The sequence below is a fragment of the Cyprinodon tularosa genome, unplaced genomic scaffold (genome assembly GCF_016077235.1).
Source record: "Cyprinodon tularosa strain WSP-4 unplaced genomic scaffold, ASM1607723v1 ctg507, whole genome shotgun sequence".
Lineage (NCBI taxonomy): Eukaryota > Metazoa > Chordata > Actinopteri > Cyprinodontiformes > Cyprinodontidae > Cyprinodon > Cyprinodon tularosa.
The window spans coordinates 177,682-201,958 of record NW_024039238.1 but is presented as its reverse complement, the minus strand read 5'-3'; the positions used below and the strand labels follow the sequence as shown (position 1 = coordinate 201,958).

The window sequence follows — 24,277 nt, the reverse complement described above, 5'->3', positions numbered from 1 at the left end:
TGGAATGTTACTGTGGCTGCTCTGAGCGCGTCCGATGATGACGTCACGTAATACAATAGAGAGAATGTTAAACGTCTCCATGTCTTCCAGAAAAGTCTTCAATATTTTCTATACAATGTAGTTCAGCATTCTTTAATGTTTTTAGTATATAAAGTCAAACTTTGTTAGAACTGCGTATCACGTTGTTTTTCATGATCCGGATCTTATTGTCAGGACGGGTTGGGTAGTGTTTTTAATGAAACGGCCATGTTGTCTCCATAAACCAGGAACCAGCCTCAGGAAATGTTTTCCTGACGGAGTTTCATGTTTGGAGCCACAGTGTCGATGTTTCAGAGATCAGGAGAAGTTTGTTTGTTCTGAGTCTCATCTGGTGAATGTTTCTCCCCATCAGAGCGGATCCTGCCTCAGCTGTTCATCTACCCGTCAGACCCATCCTCAACCTGGTGTGCCGAGGACTCGCCGTCAACGCCAAGAGCATAGTGAGCAAACAGACACGATCATCCGAGCTCCTGCTTCCTGATGAGGATCAGTTAGAAGTTTTAAAGCTGGGATGCATGGATAGAAAATCTGGAGCGATCAACTGATCTCATAAATTCCCCAACCCTTTGGAACCACAGGGAGTAAAGATCTCTGCTTCTTCTGTCCCATAATCCTTTGCTGCATCCGTGTCACATGACCAAACGCAGCATGAAAAACAGGAAACATCAGCCCAGGTTTAGTTAACAGACCCATTCCAGGATCGGCCCATGCCGATCTTTGGGGCCTCCCTTTTGGTTAAGCAAACATGTCCTTGAAATCCTGGAAAGTTTTGGAATTTTTAAGAATGGGCATTTGGGTTTATGTCACTGATTTCTATTTATCCACTGGATTGCTGATCGCCCGTTGGTAGTACGGGGTTGCAGTGAAGCCACCGGCCGCCATATTGGTACTCCCTAGTTAGACCGTTCGCAATGTAAACAATGCATCGCTACAGCATCGAACAACCATGATGTTCTGATTTTCAGGGGGAATTAAGACTTTTAAAATAAAGATAAATTCATCACTTTGATACAGACTGGCTGTTTCATAGCATCAGTAGATTAACTTTAACTTGGAATAAAAAAAATCAGCCAATCATATTGCAGAGTCATTATGGAGTCTATAAATCATGTAATATAACATATATATTTATATTTGTCAAATGCTTTAGTTGCTTTTTTTCCAGCAATATAACCTGCAATATATTTCAGCTCATGACTTTTTCCAATGAGAAATAAACCAAACGCTCCAAAAACGACAGCATCAAACACTTAATAAAGAATTCCTACATTAACGTTTCACAGTGAATTACTTTCTATTTTCTAACCTTAGACCCAATGTCAGTGTCTAACTCAGTCAATGTCTTCCAGTCAGTCCCAGATAGCCAGACTAATGTTAGTCTGCAGACTAAACTATAGGATCCATCGGCTATAGATGGATTTATGGGTTAGTTCATCCACTGACTGGGAAATGACCTGAGGAACGTCTTCCTGCAGACAGAAAACTGCTGGTTTTAGCAGCTAAATGCTAAACGGAGGCATTTTACTGCGTATCGGTGGCTTCACTTTTTTCAATCAATCAGCAATCCAGGGAATTAATCAGGATTAATAATTTATATGCACACATTTTCCCCAGCTAACTGAAACCTACTGCACTGACCCAAATATAGGGCAACCCCAATCATTCCCTCTTTCCAGACTGGCACACGGCGACATACGACGTGTGCCAGTGACACGCTAAATGCCGCCAAAGGGGGTTCTTGAGTTCAAGAAAATCGGTCCTGGGAAATTTTTGAATTTGATATTAACAAACAAATGAACATTTCAGAGGTTTGACAGCAGCGCCGGTGTTCTGTCAGAGGAGCATACACCGTCAGACCAGCATACCTATAGTGAATATAGGTACAAAACATAAACCTCAGCGGGCCTGTATGCCTTTAGCCGTGTACAAAAAAAACAATTTAAGGTGAGATCGTCATACGCTTCAAAATACAGCAAAAAGTAAGTCATAGAGTAGTTTTTGCACACGACTAAAGGGTTACACACCCGTCGAGGTAGTTTTAAGTTTATGTTTCATACAAAACTAAAGCGGTGGGCTACAGGGGTAGATGGGTATGCTCATCTGACAGAACAGCGGCTGGTCAATATTAGACACATCTGACGTTTATCGATGAAAAAAAAAAATAATGGACCCAGAAACTGGCAGCACAGATCTGGGATCAGTTGGATGAAGAATAATCAGCATCGGCTTTAGAAAACCTGCATGTGTCGGTTGCTGGTTCTGAAGCTAAAAGGCCAGTTTTACGCTGAGCAGAGTTTTATGGGACGGAGCGAAGAGCACAATGTTGGAAACGCTTCAGAAAAATCTGATCCTGTTTGGTTTGTTTGTCAGAGTCTGACGGCGGATGGAAGTCTGAGGCTCCTGGTTCTTCCCGGCGTTCATATCAGCACCTTGGAGGTCCTGGCAGAGCTGATCACTGTGTGAGTAAACGCCAACAATCCCACTACTGTTCTACAGGTTTTCATTCCAGGAGGCTTTTTTTATTAAAGTGGCCCAATTAAAGTTTTATTCTGGCCTTTGGATCAACAGACTCCCAATTATGAAATATTACTGATCACTTTTACAATGTGTAGTATTTCCCCTGGCAGAGGTGTTAATTTTTTGGCCTGTAGGTGGCAGCAACAAGCTCAGAGCCGTTTGCTGCCACACAGATGGGAAGAGAACTGCAGGAAATGACTTCTAAGGAAATAGTTTTATCTTTTTAAGCCTATTTTTCTCCCGATTTGAGACGATTCACAAAAAGGAGATGATTTATGTTTAAATCTGGAATAAAACAGACATCTCAGTTATTTTATATATATGGCAAAAGCCTTTATTCCTCTGATTTCTGAGTTATTTCTTTAATAACCTTCCACTTGTTTTGGGTTCAGTTTGTTGTTCTGTTTTTGTTAATCTTCACTCCTCGATGGTTTAGATCTCAGATCAGGAGTTCCTAAACTTTCCGTTTGTCCCCATTTGAAAACTGTCAGACAAAAGAATGACTTTTAGGTTTTACTTTGTATTCTATCCCTGTTAAATTGATGTTTGTTTAGCAGAAGGAAAATCAAACAAAATGTTCAAAGCTAATATTGCAACAACCGCTGGAATCAGAGCTTTGGACGGTCTGTCAGTCCTGGTCCTCCTGTGGATCTGCTCCATCTTTCATTTTCAGCTCCTTTAAAGTTTAGAGGAAAAAAAAGACTGACCCAGATGAACGGATCTGGTTTCCCTCTCGTCCCGTCCCTCTCATTCTGACTCTGTCCCTCTCACCCCGTCCCTCTCATTCTGACTCTGTCCCTCTCACCCCGTCCCTCTCATTCTGACTCTGTCCCTCTCACCCCGTCCCTCTCACCCCGTCCCTCTCACTCCGCCCCTCTCGTCTCGTCCCGTCCCTCTCACCCCGTCCCTCTCATTCTGACTCTGTCCCTCTCACCCCGTCCCTCTCATTCTGACTCTGTCCCTCTCACCCCGTCCCTCTCACCCCGTCCCTCTCACTCCGCCCCTCTCGTCTCGTCCCGTCCCTCTCACCCCGTCCCTCTCATTCTGACTCTGTCCCTCTCACCCCGTCCCTCTCATTCTGACTCTGTCCCTCTCACCCCGTCCCTCTCACTCCGCCCCTCTCGTCTCGTCCCGTCCCTCTCACCCCGTCCCTCTCATTCTGACTCTGTCCCTCTCGTCCCGTCCCTCTCACCCCGCCCCTCTCGTCTCGTCCCGTCCCTCTCACCCCGTCCCTCTCATTCTGACTCTGTCCCTCTCACCCTGTCCCTCTCATTCTGACTCTGTCCCTCTCACCCCGTCCCTTTCGCTCCGTCCCTCTCATTCTGACCCTCCCGTCCCTCTCATCCCGTCCCTCTCATTCTGACTCTGTCCCTCTCGTCCCGTCCCTCTCGGCCCGTCCCTCTCACTCCGCCCCTCTCGTCCCGTCCCTCTCATTCTGACTCTGTCCCTCTCGTCTCGTCCCTCTCACTCCGTCCCTCTCATCCCGTCCCTCTCGTCCCGTCCCTCTCATTCTGACTCTGTCCCTCTCGTCCCGTCCCTCTCACCCCGTCCCTCTCGTCCCGTCCCTCTCGCCCCGTCCCTCTCATTCTGACTCTGTCCCTCTCGTCCCGTCCCTCTCATCCCGTCCCTCTCACCCCGTCCCTCTCATTCTCACTCTGCCCGTCTCGTCCCGTCCCTCTCACCCCGTCCCTCTCGTCTCGTCCCGTCCCTCTCACCCCGTCCCTCTCATTCTGACTCTGTCCCTCTCACCCCGTCCCTCTCATTCTGACTCTGTCCCTCTCGTCCCGTCCCTCTCATTCTGACTCTGTCCCTCTCACCCCGTCCCTCTCATTCTGACTCTGTCCCTCTCGTCCCGTCCCTCTCGCCCCGTCCCTCTCATTCTGACTCTGTCCCTCTCGTCCCGTCCCTCTCATCCCGTCCCTCTCACCCCGTCCCTCTCATTCTCACTCTGCCCGTCTCGTCCCGTCCCTCTCATTCTGACTCTGTCCCTCTCACCCCGTCCCTCTCATTCTGACTCTGTCCCTCTCGTCCCGTCCCTCTCATTCTGACTCTGTCCCTCTCACCCCGTCCCTCTCATTCTGACTCTGTCCCTCTCGTCCCGTCCCTCTCGCCCCGTCCCTCTCATTCTGACTCTGTCCCTCTCGTCCCGTCCCTCTCATCCCGTCCCTCTCACCCCGTCCCTCTCATTCTGACTCTGTCCCTCTCGTCCCGTCCCTCTCATTCTGACTCTGTCCCTCTCGTCCCGTCCCTCTCATTCTGACTCTGTCCCTCTCACCCCGTCCCTCTCATTCTGACTCTGTCCCTCTCACCCCGTCCCTCTCATTCTGACTCTGTCCCTCTCGTCCCGTCCCTCTCGCCCCGTCCCTCTCATTCTGACTCTGTCCCTCTCGTCCCGTCCCTCTCATCCCGTCCCTCTCACCCCGTCCCTCTCATTCTGACTCTGTCCCTCTCGTCCCGTCCCTCTCATCCCGTCCCTCTCACCCCGTCCCTCTCATTCTCACTCTGACCGTCTCGTCCCGTCCCTCTCACCCCGTCCGTCTCGTCCCGTCCCTCTCACCCCGTCCCTCTCATTCTGACTCTGTCCCTCTCACCCCGTCCCTCTCATTCTGACTCTGTCCCTCTCGTCCCGTCCCTCTCATTCTGACTCTGTCCCTCTCACCCCGTCCCTCTCATTCTGACTCTGTCCCTCTCGTCCCGTCCCTCTCGCCCCGTCCCTCTCATTCTGACTCTGTCCCTCTCGTCCCGTCCCTCTCATCCCGTCCCTCTCGTCCCGTCCCTCTCGCCCCGTCCCTCTCATTCTGACTCTGTCCCTCTCGTCCCGTCCCTCTCACCCCGTCCCTCTCGTCTCGTCCCGTCCCTCTCACCCCGTCCCTCTCATTCTGACTCTGTCCCTCTCACCCCGTCCCTCTCATTCTGACTCTGTCCCTCTCGTCCCGTCCCTCTCGCCCCGTCCCTCTCATTCTGACTCTGTCCCTCTCGTCCCGTCCCTCTCATCCCGTCCCTCTCACCCCGTCCCTCTCACTCTGCCCGTCTCGTCCCGTCCCTCTCACCCCGTCCCTCTCGTCTCGTCCCGTCCCTCTCATTCTGACTCTGTCCCTCTCACCCCGTCCCTCTCATTCTGACTCTGTCCCTCTCACCCCGTCCCTCTCATTCTGACTCTGTCCCTCTCACCCCGTCCCTCTCATTCTGACTCTGTCCCTCTCGTCCCGTCCCTCTCACCCCGTCCCTCTCATTCTGACTCTGTCCCTCTCGTCCCGTCCCTCTCATCCTGTCCCTCTCGTCCCGTCCCTCTCACCCCGTCCCTCTCACTCCGCCCCTCTCGTCTCGTCCCGTCCCTCTCACCCCGTCCCTCTCGTCTCGTCCCGTCCCTCTTACCCCGTCCCTCTCATTCTGACTCTGTCCCTCTCACCCCGTCCCTCTCATTCTGACTCTGTCCCTCTCACCCCGTCCCTCTCACTCCGCCCCTCTCGTCTCGTCCCGTCCCTCTCACCCCGTCCCTCTCGTCTCGTCCCGTCCCTCTTACCCCGTCCCTCTCATTCTGACTCTGTCCCTCTCACTCCGCCCCTCTCGTCTTGTCCCGTCCCTCTCACCCCGTCCCTCTCGTCTCGTCCCGTCCCTCTTACCCCGTCCCTCTCATTCTGACTCTGTCCCTCTCACCCCGTCCCTCTCATTCTGACTCTGTCCCTCTCACCCCGTCCCTCTCACTCCGCCCCTCTCGTCTCGTCCCGTCCCTCTCACTCCGCCCCTCTCGTCTCGTCCCGTCCCTCTCACTCCGCCCCTCTCGTCTCGTCCCGTCCCTCTCACTCCGTCCCTCTCATTCTGACTCTGTCCCTCTCGTCCCGTCCCTCTCATTCTGACTCTGTCCCTCTCGTCCCGTCCCTCTCGCCCCGTCCCTCTCGCCCCGTCCCCCTCACCCCGTCCCTCTCATTCTCACCCCGTCCCTCTCGTCCCGTCCCTCTCGCCCCGTCCCTCTCATCCCGTCCCTCTCACCCCGTCCCTCTCATTCTGACTCTGTCCCTCTCACTCCGCCCCTCTCGTCTCGTCCCGTCCCTCTCACCCCGTCCCTCTCATTCTGACTCTGTCCCTCTCACCCCGCCCCTCTCGTCTCGTCCCGTCCCTCTCACCCCGTCCCTCTCACTCCGCCCCTCTCATTCTGACTCTGTCCCTCTCACCCCGCCCCTCTCGTCTCGTCCCGTCCCTCTCGCCCCGTCCCTCTCACCCCGTCCCTCTCACTCCGTCCCTCTCATTCTGAATCTGTCCCTCTCGTCCCGTCCCTCTCATCCCGTCCCTCTCACCCCGTCCCTCTCATTCTGACTCTGTCCCTCTCACTCCGCCCCTCTCGTCTCGTCCCGTCCCTCTCACCCCGTCCCTCTCATTCTGACTCTGTCCCTCTCACCCCGCCCCTCTCGTCTCGTCCCGTCCCTCTCACCCCGTCCCTCTCACTCCGCCCCTCTCGTCTCGTCCCGTCCCTCTCACTCCGCCCCTCTCGTCTCGTCCCGTCCCTCTCACCCCGTCCCTCTCACCCCGTCCCTCTCACCCCGTCCCTCTCATTCTGACTCTGTCCCTCTCGTCCCGTCCCTCTCACCCCGCCCCTCTCGTCTCGTCCCGTCCCTCTCACCCCGTCCCTCTCATTCTGACTCTGTCCCTCTCACCCCGTCCCTCTCACTCCGCCCCTCTCGTCCCGTCCCTCTCACCCCGTCCCTCTCATTCTGACTCTGTCCCTCTCGTCCCGTCCCTCTCGTCCCGTCCCTCTCACCCCGTCCCTCTCATTCTGACTCTGTCCCTCTCGCCCCGTCCCTCTCACCCCGCCCCTCTCGTCTCGTCCCGTCCCTCTCACCCCGTCCCTCTCATTCTGACTCTGTCCCTCTCGTCCCGTCCCTCTCACCCCGTCCCTCTCACTCCGCCCCTCTCGTCTCGTCCCGTCCCTCTCACCCCGTCCCTCTCATTCTGACTCTGTCCCTCTCGTCCCGTCCCTCTCACCCCGTCCCTCTCACCCCGTCCCTCTCACCCCGCCCCTCTCACCCCGTCCCTCTCACCCCGCCCCTCTCGTCTCGTCCCGTCCCTCTCACCCCGTCCCTCTCATTCTGACTCTGTCCCTCTCGTCCCGTCCCTCTCACCCCGTCCCTCTCACCCCGTCCCTCTCACCCCGTCCCTCTCACTCCGCCCCTCTCGTCTCGTCCCGTCCCTCTCACCCCGTCCCTCTCACTCCGCCCCTCTCGTCTCGTCCCGTCCCTCTCACCCCGTCCCTCTCATTCTGACTCTGTCCCTCTCGTCCCGTCCCTCTCACCCCGTCCCTCTCACTCCGCCCCTCTCGTCTCGTCCCGTCCCTCTCACCCCGTCCCTCTCACCCCGTCCCTCTCACTCCGCCCCTCTCGTCTCGTCCCGTCCCTCTCGTCTCGTCCCGTCCCTCTCACTCCGTCCCTCTCACTCCGTCCCTCTCATCCCGTCCCTCTCGTCCTGTCCCTCTCATTCTGACTCTGTCCCTCTCGTCCCGTCCCTCTCACCCCGTCCCTCTCGTCCCGTCCCTCTCGCCCCGTCCCTCTCGCCCCGTCCCCCTCACCCCGTCCCTCTCATTCTCACCCCGTCCCTCTCATTCTCACCCCGTCCCTCTCATTCTCACCCCGTCCCTCTCATTCTCACCTCGTCCCTCCCTCTCTGTGCGTTCCAGGGTCCGTAGCGGCATGATGCAGTACGCCGCTGTGATCCAGAGGCTGTTTTCTCAGACCCTGTCTGCGTGGACGTCTCCTCCTGAATCCAGCGTGGGGCAGCAGAGAGCCTTCAGGTGGGCGGAGTTTGGACCATGAAGCCGTGTAGAAAATCATTCCTTCAGCTCATCTGAACGTTTCCGTTTCTCCCCCTGCAGCTCAGTGAGGGTCTCCGTCTACAGAACCTTAGAGCTGTGGGTCCAAGTGGTCGGAGCGTCGGCTCACGTCCTCCAAGGGGCCACCAGCCACGCCGAGCTGCTCTTCAACCAGCTGCTGGGCGACATCATGCCTGGTGCTGAATCCATCAAGGTGAGAAGAGTTTTTATCATGGAGAGAAATCCACGTCGTGAGCTGGAACAGTCCGCCCTCTCTGCCTCTGCAGCTGCGGGCCGGTCTGTCTGCCGACGTGGTTCCTGCGGGGAAACCTGGTCCTCGGAGAACCAAGCAGCTGGTCATGGCCGACGCGGCGGGTCCGTCACTCCAAAGGAAGGGAGACCCTCTGTCCAACCAGGACACCTGCCTGTCGGCCCTGAAAGGTCAGCCGCTGGTTTCTCTGTTACTGCTTCAAGCAAACATGTTTTCTTGATGGAGATTTGGAAATGAATCCAATCCAGAAATTAAGGTTTTTTTTTACAGATTATATATATTTTCAAATACTTTTATTTTTATTTTCGAATTTCTCTATTTCAGATTAAGTTTTACGAATGACTTTCTTTTCAAACTATGCTTTAGATCACTGTGTATTCGCTTCACTTTCTGAGGTACGGCGTCCCCAGAGGGCGAGAGGAGTCGATCTGGAAAAGAAGGAAATTCAGAAAACTCATCTGAAAAAAGAAAAATTCGGAAAAAAATAGAATTTTGCAAATATAAGATCTTTGCAAAGAATATTGAAAGAAAGAAATCTGATAAAAACAAAAAAAATGTAAAATCTGCTTTGAAAAAAACTATTAATTAAAAACAATATGAAATCTCTTACGCAGTTAAAAATTTGAAGAAATAAAATATATAAAAAAAAAAAAACTCCAGAACTGAAAATTTACAAGAATGTCCTCATAGATGTTCTCTGCTGACGTGTTTTTATGCTTTCAGTCCTGAGGCGCATCATTCAGACCAGCGGGACGCTCCTAAAGGACGACATACACAAGGTACACGCCCACTTCATTAGCTATAGCTTAGCTTCAGGCTCATTCAGAGCAAAGCGAAGCCTTTCTGCAGCTTTTAAATCCAAGAGAGAGCGGCACTAAATCAGTTCAGACTCAGGGTTCCTGCGGGTCCTTAAAAAGTCTTAAAAGGCATTGAATTCTTCAAAATAAAATTATGGCCCTAATTGGTATTAAAATGCCTTAAATTTGTCTTTAGTAGTTCTTAATTTTTAAACCATCATAAATAGGATTATTTTTATTACGATTTATTTTTGTTATCTAAATAAAACATTAAAATTTACTTTTTTTTTTTATTTATTTTTTTTATAAAAAATAAATAACGGCTCGCCATTATTGGTTCCGTCCCGATAGCGGAACCAATAAAGCGTTGTTGCGGCCGGGACATTTGGGAGATGCACCATTAACTTATTATCTGGAAAATATGAGCAAGTGTAAATGTAACCAAAATAGTCTCCAGCCAAGAGTTTCCTCCATGGCTAAAACCAGGGAACATACATGAGGCTCAGTGGATTTAGTGCAAGAAGTCATTCAAGCTCAGAACGATGGGAATTAAGGCAGTGGAGTCGCATGCGAAGCACGAAACACAAAGCGTCAAAATGGAGTTACAGAGAAACAGCCGGTATTTCTCAGTTTAGTTCCACCCTTGTCTCTGCAACGCCTCCACTTATCACCAAATCAAACATACTAAGAAAACCATACAAAGAAAAATAGCTGCTAAAAAGACTTAGCACTGGTTATGTTGTTGCTTTAAAACTGATTTATTTTGTTCCCTGCTAAAACAAAGTTTGTGAATTCAGTTAAATAATTGTTCAAATATATCTGTCATTTGTGTGTTTTTAGCTTTCTTCCTGTATGGGAAGCTTTTCAAAATCTGAAACATTAGTGCAGTGGTTTATGTTAAAATAAACCTTTGGGTTAAGTTGTCACAAGCAGGTTTTTCTGGTGTTTCTTGTGAATTTGGTCTAAAATTTTTATTTCAAGTGGCATTAAGAAGTCTTAAAAAGTCTTGAATTTAACTTGCCTGATGCTGCAGGAACCCTGAGACGGGACTTTAGTTTGGTTTCTCCAGCTTTATAGGAAACATGGAAGTTTATAATCCTGCTTTCTGGCCTCTTAGTTGAATGAAGTCTGATCCCAGAGGAGGATCTCTGAGGCTGGAGTTTCCAAAATATCGAAACAAACCTTCATGTGTGAAGAGATGCGACAAAGATTTAAAAAATTCACCCTATACCTGAAAAAAAAATCCCACAATCTCCTAAAACTGGCAGACGCTGAACTTTATATTTATTTTTTCTATTTTGGCCGTATACTTGGACAGGGGTTGATGTTAAGGATTTTTAGGGCAAGTGACTTTCACATTTAATTTGCCCAGAAACAATTGTTACTTGCCCATTATAATGTTTGATAAATATAGTTCCTAATATTAATTTTTGTATATATATCAATGAAACATGTTTGTTTTTTAAATTTTTTTTGTAATTCAGTATTTTCCCCGACAAAATAAATGCAGCCGTTTGTCGTTTTGGTAACTACATCAAAATTACCGCTAGGTGGACAAAAATCACGCCATTTGGAGGAACATCACGCGGCTTTATCAAATCACGCCAGAATGTGTACAAACCAACAAAGATGGCACCCCGTCCTTTTCATCAAATGTCTGTGATTTTAAAGTAATTTTCAGTGAGAATTTTTTTTTGCGATCATTGCACTTGCCCGCCAGGCAAAAAAAAATGAAATTTGTACTCTCCCGACAATAAAAACTACTTGCCCCGGGCGATGGTTACCATCCAGCCCTGATAGAGTATCATAACGGGTCCATAACTTCTGTCCAACCACAGCCTAACTTCTGCATAATCCACAGCAGCATAAAGGCTGATTTATACTTCGAAACTAGGTCGTCTGCGTAGCTGTCGCAGTGAACGCAAAGACGTTCTCGCCCCCGCCAAAGACACTCTGCTGCACCTCTCCCAAATTGTAGGTGACCGCAGAGAGTGCCGCAGTCAGAAGGCCGGCTTGTTTTGTTTTTATGACCGAAATTGCAGAAAACAACTCAGCTAGAAGATCGAGGTTCGTGAGAACGCTGGGACCCTTTTTCCCCCTCATGTCCCTCCGTTGTCGCACAAACTTGCCCCCACTTCCTCATCGCCTCGGCCGTATCTAGACCCACTGCATATAGCGCAGACCACGCTTCAAAATTGAGCATAAATCAAAAATATCTGCGTCAGGCTCACTGTAACACCCTGCTGTAAGAGTATAACCAGACATTTATGCACAGGAAAAGATGCACAAGCCAGTTTCCTGAGGGGGGCAGCGATGCACGCAGAGGCGCCTGGTCTGCATATAAAGATGTCTTTGATTGCGGTATTAACCTAGCTGCTGTTTACCGCCCGCCAAAAATAATAAAAAGGAAGGAAAGAAAGAAGGTTTCTGGTGGCAGCAGATTGAGCGTCATGTCTGCTAGGAAGTGTGTTGGTGGTGGGCGTGAACGCAGGGAGGATCCATCACTCACCTTCTGGCTCCCCCTATGATGGGGATGAAGTCTGGAGGAGAACTGACGGTTTCCTCCTGTGAACCCCCTTTATACCAAAACGCTGCCAATACGCCATTATACAGTAGCTGGAAGTTAGAAACACGTTCAGCGCTCGTCTGGAACACGTCAGATACGCTGATATGCTTGGAGAGAAGTTCTTGATAAGTTATGCTCAAGTTACTCAAAGGTTTAGGACATGGGCGTAGTTTTGCAAAGGGACCAAAGGGACATGTCCGTACTAAATTTTGGACCGACCTACTTGTCCCCACCAATAATCCGCTGTGAACAACATGTTTATAAATCACAATACAGCGATGTTGCAGCAGTCGCTTCTTTTACTCTTGCAGCTCTGCTGCCTGCTAGCTGCGGCTGCCTGCTAGCTGCCTGCTAGCTGCCTGCTAGCTTCCGCTGCCTGCCAGCTGCGGCTGCCTGCCAACTGCGGCTGCCTGCCAGCTGCGGCTGCCTGCTAGCTGCCTGCCAGCTGCGGCTAGCTGCGGCTGCCTGCTAGCTGCGGCTGCCTGCTAGCTGCCTGTCAGCTGCGGCTGCCTGCTAGCTGCCGGCTAGCTGCGGCTGCCTGCTAGCTGCCTGTCAGCTGCGGCTGCCTGCTAGCTGCGGCTGCCTGCTAGCTGCCTGCCAGCTGCGGCTGCCTGCCAGCTGCGGCTAGCTGCGGCTGCCTGCTAGCTGCCTGCCAGCTGCGGCTAGCTGCGGCTGCCTGCCAGCTGCGGCTAGCTGCGGCTGCCTGCTAGCTGCCTGCCAGCTGCGGCTGCCTGCTAGCTGCGGCTGCCTGCTAACTGAAGAATCTGCCTTATCTTTGTACGCCGAATTTTAAACTGATTTTTTTCACACATTGAATTCCTTACACTGAATTTTATATCTGGTTCAAATTTGCCTGCAAAATATTCAGCTGCACCTTTTGGTGAACTGAGGTCAAAGCAATCTACCCTCGAATGCTAACTCGCTAACCTAAAGAGTTAAGAGTGAAAGGTTTTAATGAAGTAATCATGTATCTCAGGTTCCTCCATTCTGGTGTTTTTGGGGTTAAAATGTTAATAAATTCGCCGCCTGACAGGAAGGTTTTAAATTGGTGGGTGTTTCTCTGCTGCGATGAGCTCCGCCCCTTTCAATCGCTCTGTGCTTTTCCTCACAGCGCCTCCATGAGGTGGTGCTGCCGCTGTGCGTCCGCCTCCAGCAGCAGAAGTCTGGGAGCATGGCGGCGTCTGAATCTGTGGGAGGCATCAGCGGCCAGTACAGCAGCGCTCTGACCCGACGTGAACTCTACAGGTATGGATGCAGAGCTGGTGACCCCTCTGAGCTCCGCCTCCTTTCTTCCTTCCACTCCATCGTTTCCTTCTGTCTACTGGTCAAAAGTTTTAGAACATCCTGATTTTTCCAGTTATTGTTGATATAGAGGTTCAGTGGAAGTTCAGTGGAACCGCTTGGAAAAAGATGTGACCTTTATTATTGAGCTCATTTCCATGACGATCAGAGGCCTGATGACAGGAAACAGAAATTAAATTAATTAAATTTACTGAAACCAGATTAACGAGAATTTAAACTACAAGAACAAAAATTCATCAATTAGTTTCTAAGAGGTAAAGTCCTCCTCCAAACATCCTCTGTTCATCAGTTCATCAGGATCATAATCCCACCAAAAATCTGCAGTTCCTGTTGGGAGCTCCAGACCTCCAGCATACCGCCACTTTTCTGTCAGATGAACATACCGCGTCAGACCAGCATACACAGTCAATTCCCGTTTATCCCTTTGGTCATGGACAAAAAAAATATTTAAAGACTCGGTTTTTGGTGTTTTTTGAAGTGTATAACGAAATGACCTTTTAATTGTTTTGGGGTTTTTTTGGGGACTAAAGCGATACACGCCCGTCGAGGTAGTTTAAAGTTTATTTTTTGGCATTCAGACGGATTCGTGTGAATGATAGAAAACATCATGGAGTCCACCGACGGAGGCGAAGGGAATCCTATCTAGATCCAATAAAATGGGAGCTAAAATGGATCCCTGCAGGACACCGTAGTCCACCCAGACAGATTTAGGCCTTTCTTGTTTAACCAGAATGTGAGTACGGACTCGTGTTCTCACCAAGCAGACTTGGTGAGAACCCAGGAAAGTCTGGACTTGGAGAACGGGAGCAGAATAAATCTGGGTCAACTGGAACAGAAGCGTACTGATGACATCACCACACGCTCTGCTCGTCTGGAACTGCATTTCACCTCCTGTTATTAATATTCTTTAGATAATAATAAACTCTGACTTTTTTTCATTTAGTGGAGGAATAATAATGAACACAGTCAGATAAACACAAATCAAATGAACATTTAGCCAAATAAAATGATCAAACCTCCATCAGAGCCAGCAGTACTTCACACATGGCTATGCTGAGAGAGGGCTGCTGCAGACGGGCTAACGTTAGCCCTGGATGCTGCAGACGGGCTAACGTTAGCCCTGGATGCTGCAGACGGGCTAACGTTAGCCCTGGATGCTGCAGACGGGCTAACGTTAGCCCTGGATGCTGCAGACGGGCTAACGTTTGCCCTGGATGCTGCAGACGGGCTAACGTTAGCCCTGGATGCTGCAGACGGGCTAACGTTTGCCCTGGATGCTGCAGACGGGCTAACGTTAGCCCTGGATGCTGCAGACGGGCTAACGTTAGCCCTGGCTGCTGCAGACGAGCTAACGATAGCCCTGGCTGCTGCAGACGAGCTAACGTTAGCCCTGGCTGCTGAAGAAGGGCTAAAGTTAGCCCTGGATGCTGCAGACGGGCTAACGTTAGCCCTGGATGCTGCAGACGGGCTAACGTTAGCCCTGGCTGCTGCAGACGAGCTAACGATAGCCCTGGCTGCTGCAGACGGGCTAACGTTAGCCCTGGATGCTGAAGAAGGGCTAAAGTTAGCCCTGGATGCTGCAGACGGGCTAACGTTAGCCCTGGATGCTGCAGACGGGCTAACGTTAGCCCTGGCTGCTGCAGACGAGCTAACGATAGCCCTGGCTGCTGCAGACGGGCTAACGTTAGCCCTGGCTGCTGCAGACGGGCTAACGTTAGCCCTGGATGCTGCAAACGGGCTAACGTTTGCCCTGGATGCTGCAGACGGGCTAACGTTAGCCCTGGATGCTGCAGACGGGCTAACGTTAGCCCTGGCTGCTGCAGACGAGCTAACGATAGCCCTGGCTGCTGCAGACGAGCTAACGTTAGCCCTGGCTGCTGAAGAAGGGCTAAAGTTAGCCCTGGCTGCTGCAGACGAGCTAACGTCAGCCCTGGCTGCGGTTAGCCTCAGAGCCCCACTGGTTGCTGTGGTCCTCTAAATTTCAGAATTTTTTTTTTTTTTACGCACTAAATCAGTAAAAGCTCAATAAAGTGAAGCTTTAGGTATAACATTCTCGTCTCTAATGATAGAAACAAAAGAATACCTTTAAATGAATACTCTGAGCTCTGTGAGCGCTAACATGGAAGCTGCTGCTGCCGCAGTGCATGCTGGGACAGCTGTCAGTCTGGAGGAAGGACAACTCTGCTCTGATGCATGCTGGGTAAAGAGGGAGGGGCCAGAACAACATTAGGGGACTTAGTCCGTTGTCAGTCTGCTGTTCTTGTGAATTGGAACAATGCTAGGGCTGAGGATAATGAGGTTTCACGAGGACACGAGGACGCACCAGAACACAAAGTGAGAAATAGTTAGTGACAGAAAGTGACATTGTTCAACACAGTAAATATGAAGGCAGCCATTTTAGAACGTGACCATTCAGACAGATGTGATCAGAAACCAGAAGTTTTCAAACTAGTAAACGGAGTATTTAACTCTAAAAAAACTAGAAATATTTGGGATGTTCTAAATATTTTTGACCAGTCACAAAATATGTAGAACCGTTCAGAACCTCCTCACTGTCTGGTTCCTTTGTTCGCCATGTCTGGTCCAAAGGAGAACCGTCTGACCACGGCGTGGCTTTGCTCTGTTTGCAGGTTACTGCTGGCCTTGGTTCTGGTCCCGTCTCCATCCTGGCCTCCGCCTCTGACCTGCGCCGTGTCCATCCTCAGCAACGGCCGCGTCGACCGCAACCTCAAAGTAAGCCCCGCCAGGACGCGCCCAGGCTCATCCCGCTGTTTAACGCAGGGGATGTTTAGCTGGGGACCAGCAGGGGGCGCTGGGGAGGCTCCAGAAACATGGAGGGGAAATTAGAAACGATATACAGATGAAAATGTGCACAGAAAAGTTTTTTGTTCATTCTTCTATGATAGAACTCATGATAGTATCATCATAATGAGAAGAAACACCTGAGTGATTTAAGGTGACCTTTGACCTGACCATTGGCTTCATTTAACATCCATCCAATGATCAATCAGCTCTATATTCATGTCTGTGGGCTCAGAGGGTCGATCTAGCTCTGAATGGGTCATGTGATCCAGAGCGCCACTTCTTATCAACCTGAGCTAGCTAAACCCTGAGCTAGCTAAGCTAAGCAACTGCTAGCTAGCTAGTTAATCTAAGGGGGTGAATATTTCGTCTTTACCAGGAGCTGCAGGACTTCTCCTTCTGCTGGTCTAGCGCCCCTAGTGGCTAATAGCTAGTGTTGCTAACGGGGAAAGCTATGATTTAAACACAAAAATACAGATTTAGGACCTGCTGCTAACTTCCTGTCCCCCCCCCATCAGGTCTCCTCCTTCTGCAGCGAAGCTCTGACCGTCTGTAACTCCCTCCTTCATCCCCGCGCTCCATCCATAGCCCTGCCGCTGCCCCCGCTGGCCCTGAAACCGGCCCCCACTCCCTCGGTCCTCTCCTGTCAGGGCCCCGCCCCTAGGCTTGCGCTGCCTACCCTCCTCGGAGGCCCCACCCCCGGCCCACCCTTCTCCGCCCGTCACCCGCTCAGCATGGCCCCCAATTCCCTGCTGGGCTCCTTGGAGAACCACCTGGGTCTGGTTCCGGGGCTGCCGGGCCAGGGTTCCGGTCCGGGGGACCTGCTGCTGTCCCCCCACTCGCACTCCCAGACGGACCCTGCTGGGCTGGGGCCCCCGGAGGGCCAGAGGCCCGTGTTCGTCCGCTACGACAAAGAGGAAGCCGAAGACGTGGAGATCTCTCTGGAGAGCGACTCTGACGACAGCGTGGTCATCGTCCCCCCCGGGATGCTCGCCGCCGCCAACCCGCCGGACGACCCGGCCGCCAACCCCCAGAGCGTCCTCTCCTCTGCGCCGGGCGGCGCCATACCTGCGGGAGAGACGGTCACCTTGGCGACCGCCGCCTCGGCGCAGACGGCTTTAGATGTGACGTCGCTGCCCGACGATCTGGTGACCTCCTCCGCGCTCCTCGCCACCTCCAGCGCTCCCATAAACTCCTTCCCCCCCTCCAGCGGCTCGGTGGTGTCGCTGGTTTCCTCGCTGAGCGCTGCTGCTCCCGCCGGCGGCCAGGCGGACTCAATGGCGGCCAAACCTCAGCTCCAGCAGATGCTGATGCAGCCGTCCTCGGCGGCGGCGCCCGGCCCGATGGCCTTGCCGCTCCAGATGCACCAGCTGCAGAACCAGCTGGCCCAGCAGGGGCGCCACCTCCACCAGCATCCCCCCGCACCTGCCGCCAACGAAGAATCGGCCGTCATTAACATCAACAGCACCGATGATGAGGAGGAAGACGAAGAGGACATGGAGGACGACGAAGATCTGGAGGAAGAGGAGGAGGACGGCATCGACGAGGAAGACGAAGAGGAGGAGGGCAGCGAAGAGTTCTACGAGGGGGAGGAGTTTGAGGAATTTGACGAGGAGGAGGCCGAAGAGCTGGAGGAGGATGAGGAGGATGAAGATGGAGACATGCCGCCTCTGGAGGGATCGGAGGACAAGTCTGAGGAGGTGGTCATGGAGGAAGAGGAGGAGAAGGTGCTGCCAGCAGAGGAGGAGGAAGGAGAGGGCGGCGTGGAGGAGCTGCAGAGCAGCAGAGCTCTGATGACCAAGGAGAGGCTGAAGGTCCAGGAGGTGGAGAGCATCGGCGTCCTGGAGGAGGCCAGGGACGACGATGACAGCGAGCGGATGGACGACCCCACCATGCCACAGATCCTCTGCGTCACTGGCGGGGCGCCGGAGGAGGGCGGCGACGGCGGCCGAGAGGCGGCGGAGGCGGTGGGAGAACTTCAAGAGAAGATGGAGCTGTGGGATCGAAGCATCGAAGACAACGAGCCGGCGGGCGGGCAGAGCCAGCAGGTGGGTTTAAGAGCGACCAATCAGAGCAGAGCTTTGATCGGTGGAAACATGAGGAAGTGCAAAAAGGTCAAAAACGATCCGCTGGACTTTGATTCCAAGTTTGAAGACTTTTCTCTTCCATCCAGGAAGATTTTTTTATTTCAAAATGTCGGAAAGAGAGGAGCAGCGGGAAAACAAGGATCCTTCTTCTATTTCTGACATTTTGAACTGAAAAATCTTCCTGGATGGAAGAGAAACGTCTTCAAACTTGGAAATAAAGTCCAGAGGATTGATTAACTTTTTTGAAATGATAATGACCTGGATGACTGGGAGGAGGATTTAATTCAGGGAAAATTTTATTGAAAATTCTTCATTAGATTAGATTAGATTCAACTTTATTGTCCTTACACAGGTACAGGTACAAGGCAATGAAATGCAGTTTAGGTCTAACCAGAAGTGCAGGATAAATAATGGTTCCATAAATACAGGACATGGGTTCTACTGAATGAGTATAGTACGGTGGCCCTGAAGTGCAAACTGCAACTACAAATCTAAAAGCGCAACTACATTAAGGAAAACAAAACTACATAAAGCAAAACGCAACAACATTAAGGAAATCGCAACTACATAAAGCAAAGCGCAACTACATTAAGGAAAACAAAACTACATAAAGCAAAGCAAAGGGTCAAACGGCGCCGTCGTCCAATCAGGGATGTCTCATGTTTCCCACTGGTACCTACCTTTTCTGGTAGGTTCATGTAATTGTGTTTTCCTTTATGTAGTTTTGTTTTTCTTAATGTAGTTGCGATTTCCTTAATGTAGTTGCGCTTTTAGATTTGTAGTTGCAGTTTGCACTTCAGGGCCACCGTAGTATAGAGATGAATACTATTATAAATAATGAACATAATATATAGATCACTAGTGTTATGAACTAAATTTACAGCTGGATATGTACCCAATATAATATACAGGTGGATATTACTATAAAATTGCAGAATGTGGAGAGACCGTGAGCCACGCGATGTACTCACGCCGCCATCTTGGTGGCTGAATTAGGAAAACAGGATAAATCCAGCAGCCAAATCATCTCCAACATTCCTTAATTATTTTCCTTAATTGATTTATTTTATCAGTCGACTAAGAATTCATTGATTACAGGAAAACAAAGTTTTCTCTGGAATAAGATAAAGGATTTTTTTTTTATTATAATTTTTTTTCATAATTGTATTTTAACAACTAATTTTTCCAGTTGTGTAAAATACTGTCTGAATAAACACAATAAAATTTCTAGATTTCAACAGGAGCATATTATTGAAATAAAATCTGTGAAATATTTAAAATCTCATTAACAGAGGAAATGTCGCTCTGACAGACTGTAAGGATTATTTAGCTTCCTTCCAATGTAGCGATGCTAACTGTGAGCTAGCTCTCTGCTTTCAGTCTGATCCACCAATCAGAGGTGAGAGAGACTTTTAAACAGGTTCCTCTGAGGAACGTTAGAACTTGAGGAGATGAGATGTGTTGTGAATTGGCGCTATATAAATAAACTGAATTGAATTGAACTTCACTAGCTTCTCCAGCTAACATGCTAACAGCTAGAATGTCTTCTTTTGTAAATAAAATTTAATGTCCTCTATAGTAAATTTAAATTTAATTAGAGAACGAAGTTTAAATTGGATTTCTAATTGTAGGATACATTTTTTTATTCAGTGGCTGTTCTAGCCCTCCGTAGAATATCTGGTTAGAGGGAGGCAGGTTTATTTTATTCTTCTGTTTTAACAGGAGCCTGTCACTGAAAGCTCTGAGAAAGAAGAGCCGCCGCTGCTAGAGGAGCAGCCGCCGATGGCGGAAGGTGAGGGCGTGGCCTCAGCGGGAGGAACAGGAGATCAGGAAGACGCCACCGCCGCCGCTCCGAGCGTTCCAGAACCAGAGGAAACGGAAGCCGACCAGGGAGACAGGAAGGAAGAAGAACTGACCAAGCCTGCAGAGGGAGGAGGAGGAGAGGAAGGAGGAAAAGAACAAGAGGAGGAAATTAATGAGGAGGAGAAAGGGACAAAGAGGAAGAGGGAGGACGAGACAGTGGAGGAGGAAACGGGTCAGAGTCCTGAGAAGAAAAAGGTAGATGTTTATTTTCCTTAAACCTCCTCACCTGCAACTTTACCTGCAGATTAATAGGTCCTTAAAATCAAGGCTAAAACCAGCTAATGATTATCGTTCTCCCAGAGTCCAGACTTTCCTGGGTTCTTCTCAGGAACAGACTTGTCGAGATCACGAGTCCGTACTCGTGTTCTAGTGAATTGAGAAACAGCCAGGGTCCTTAAAGTTTGTCCTAAGATGGCCGCCACCCCCTATACACGCGGGGCCTAAGATGAGGTAGCTGGAAGCTAGCAATGCTAGCCGATCCAACTGTAGCATCCTGAAACGCACAGCAGGCTCAATTAGCGTTAGCATTTAGCTCAGAACTTAAAACCATCAACAGATAAATTAAAAAGCTTCTTTCAGATAAAACAACACATATCGACGCGTCATCATCCACTTCAATCAGCTTCACCTCATGTTGTTCCTCTCTGCTCTGCAGCAGGAAGATGAAGCCATGGCCTCCATGTTGGCAGATTTCGTGGCGTGTCCTCCTGACGATGATGACGGCGGCGCCGCCGCCTCTGGATCCAAGAATCCTTAAACACTCTGAATTTATCATCTTGGACATTTCCGATGTTTCCTCAGAAGAATATTCCTCCTCTGCAGCTTCCAGCTGCTTTTACTGATGGTGGAAACGGCTTCATCCTGTTGGTTCCTGGAAACATGGAGGCTTCCTGTTGCCATCCTGGATCCCATCAGAACCGTTTTTCTGTTTAGTCGTCATTCAGGTTTCATTGGTTTCTACGATGTTTGTTTTCTTTTTGTTTTTCCATTCTAATCTGTTGTCTAATATTGAAAAATAAAATATTACACACTGAATCAATTCTCTACCTCTATGGAGCTAAATTGGGGCAAAAATGTTTGTTAAAAAAAACCTGTAGGTTTTAAATATGGGGGAAAATGGAAAAAAAGATATATTTAGTCTAATTTTTGACAATGTTTGTCCCTTTCAGAAAAAAAGCTAAATCTATTAAAAATAGTTTTAAGGTTTAGAGCTACAGGCTACAGTAGTAGCCATCAAAAGTTCCCGCCTTTCCTTGGTTAGTCCTAGGCTGATATTTGGCTGGTCCTTAGATGGTCCTTGGATGGTGCTTAGATGGCCCTTGGATGGATGGCCCTTGGCTGGCTCTTGGGTGGCCTTTGGCTGGCCCTTTGCTTGCACTTGGATGGCTCTTGGGGGATCTTTGGCTAGTCCTTAGATGGCCCTCGGCTGATATTTGGATGGCCCTCGGCTGATATTTGGATGGCCCTCGGCTGATATTTGGATGGCCCTCGGCTGATATTTGGATGGCCCTCGGCTGATATTTGGATGGCCCTTGGCTGATATTTGGATGGCCCTTGGCTGATATTTGGATGGCCCTTGGCTGATATTTGGATGGCCCTTGGCTGATATTTGGATGGCCCTTGGCTGGTTCTTAGATGGCCCTTGGCTGGCTCTTGGCTGGTCCTTGGATGGCCCTTGGCTGGCTCTTGGCTGGTCCTTAGATAGCCCTTGGCTGGTCCTTGGATGGTCCTTGGATGGCCCTTGGCTGGCTCTTGGCTGGTCCTTAGATAGCTCTTGGCTGGTCCTTAGATAGCCCTTGGATGGTCCTTGGCTGGCTCTTGGCTGGTCCTTAGATAGCTCTTGGCTGGTCCTTGGATGGCCCTTGGCTGGTCCTTGGATGGCCCTTGGCTGGTCCTTGGCTGGTCCTTGGATGGCCCTTGGATGGTCCTTGGATGGTCCTTGGCTGGTCCCCTACAATTCCTTTTTAAAAATCAATCTTTGTACTCAAATATTTTTTTCTGTCATGATTTGTGGACATTAAGATCTAAAGAGAAGCGCCATTTTCTGGTTAGACCTTGTAATTCAGTGAAAGGATGGAGTTGGAGTAAAAAATATGTAAAAGGGGCTCACTCCATTTTCTGGTAGTGGGCTTTTTTTTAGGTGAGAAAAGTCCACATCGGAACGTCATCCACACAGGATTATAATCCTGCAAATATTTTCCACTGGCCTATTGTTTCTTCTGCCTGCCTGTGCTTCCTTAAGTCGTCACCAACGCAGGAGATCCTGGAGGAACTGAGCCAATAATGCTGCTTTAGTGAAGCAAACAGTAAGCTAGCTCCACAGGTGGCTCTGTCCAGGGAAAACAAAGTTTAGTCAGCAAGCTCAGGGCCAGTTTTAATGTAAGAAAGAATGAAAGCAAGAACATCCAGCTAGTCGCACTAAAGGCTGAGCCCATAGCTGTCTAGGAGAGAAATGGGACTAAACACCGAAAAAACAGACTCAACTCTATCAAAGGTGTTGAAAGCAGCAGGATGGTATCACAGCTAAACAGAACCAGGTCAGATGAAGCTAATGGGGCGAGGAAGAGCAGAGACAATATACAGTTACAGTAACAAATTCTGCAGAATAGAGATAGAATGAAGCAGAATGATGAAATGGGGGTCCCTATGTCCTCCAGCAGTCTAAGCCTATAGCAGCAGAACTATAGAGATAGATCAGGATAACCTGAGCCACTCTAACTAGAAGCTTTATCAAAAAGGAAAGTTTTAAGCCTAGCCTTAAAAGTAGACAGGGTGTCTGCCTCACGGACTAAAACTGGTAGTTGGTTCCACAGGAGAGGAGCCTGATAACTAAAAGATCTGCCTCCCATTCTACTTTTAGAAATTCTAGGAACCACTAGTAAACCTGCAGACTGAGAGCGAAGTGCTCTGTTAGGAACATAAGGAACAATCAGATCTCTGATATCAGATGGAGCTTGGCCATTTAAGGCTTTATATGTGAGAAGGAGGATTTTAAATTCTATTCTGGATTTAATAAAAGTTTATTTATATAACAATTTACAACAACACCTGGAACACCAAAGTGCTTCACAGAAACGTAAAAACATAAAATAAAAATCCTGACCATAAAACAGTGTGTTTAAAATATTAAAAGCCAGTTTTAAAAATGTTGTCTTTAATCTGGATGTAAAAAGGGGCGGATCTGTGAGAATTTAATCTGGATTTAACAGGAAGACCAAGAATAGAAGCTAGGATAGATCTAGAGATCTTAAAAGCTGAGTTTAAGAGTTGCCAGGTTATGTGTTTAAAAAAACAAATCTAAACTGGTAGGTAAGGGGCGCCGTTTGACAACTGAAAATTAGGATCAATGTTTATGGTTATTTAGTGTATTTTAAGAGAAAAATAAGGTTGTTTTTTTTCCCCTCAAGTCATTTTTTTATATTATTAGAAAAATTACTCCTAATTTTTGACTGCTTCACTTTACAAACGGCCAAAAAAGGTAGGAGGAAATGCCAACTATTATAAACCTTTATTTCAGTATTTTCACGCTTTTAACATGGAGTCCAGCTGAGGCGGTGTAGGTACCAGATTGACTCGGGGGCCTGCGCCTTTTGATGACGTCACAATACATAATTGTTTTAACGTTTGCACAATTGCGCAAAACATTTTGATTGGTCTGGACAGCTTACTAAAGTAATTATAGCGGGGTGTAGGTTTTATTCGAAAGCGGGATTGCGGTTTATAAACGGACAATTTTACGAAGAAATTCTTCATGGTCCCTGCGCCTCCCGATGACGTCACATTATGGCAACGCCACTCAAACAAACTACATTGAGCCCGCGGTCTGCATTTGTAACGAGAATAAATTCAGGAGAATGAAGCAATGTAGTTTGTTTGAGTGGAGTTGCCATATCGTTACGAGTGGCGTTGCCATATTATGACGTCATCAAAAGGCGCAGGCCCCCGAGTCAATCTGGTACCTACAGCGGCTCTAGTTGGCACCTCGCTGGGCATGGCTTCCCAACACGTCCACCTCAAAGCAGGTCGCCGTTCAAAGGTGAGATGTAAACGAGAAAAAGGAGCGTCTCCTGAAGGAAGAGCCACAGAGCAGTGGTGCCACCAGAGCAGAGCTTGGTCTCCAGAGGAAGCAAAGCCCTGTCTGAAGATCAGGGACAGACTGATGCAAAGCAGGACGTTTTATCCCTGCAGCACATGAAGGGGAAGGAGGGACTTCCTGCAGGATGAAACAACCAA

General features: G+C 49.6%; 1 protein-coding gene across 1 annotated transcript in view; it reads left to right on the top strand.

Moving 5' to 3' along the window:
* Positions 1-21,079, top strand: part of pelp1 (proline, glutamate and leucine rich protein 1) — a 43,683-nt gene extending 22,604 nt beyond the window's left edge. The window contains exons 9-19 of the mRNA XM_038303167.1: positions 392-479; positions 2,410-2,498; positions 8,225-8,338; positions 8,420-8,570; positions 8,644-8,797; positions 9,351-9,406; positions 13,102-13,235; positions 15,923-16,025; positions 16,613-18,142; positions 19,904-20,239; positions 20,700-21,079. Of these exons, the coding sequence (XP_038159095.1) occupies positions 392-479; positions 2,410-2,498; positions 8,225-8,338; positions 8,420-8,570; positions 8,644-8,797; positions 9,351-9,406; positions 13,102-13,235; positions 15,923-16,025; positions 16,613-18,142; positions 19,904-20,239; positions 20,700-20,801 (2,857 nt within the window). The 3' untranslated portion in view covers positions 20,802-21,079. The remainder of the gene's footprint in view (positions 1-391; positions 480-2,409; positions 2,499-8,224; positions 8,339-8,419; positions 8,571-8,643; positions 8,798-9,350; positions 9,407-13,101; positions 13,236-15,922; positions 16,026-16,612; positions 18,143-19,903; positions 20,240-20,699) is intronic.
* Positions 21,080-24,277: the final 3,198 nt, after the last annotated feature.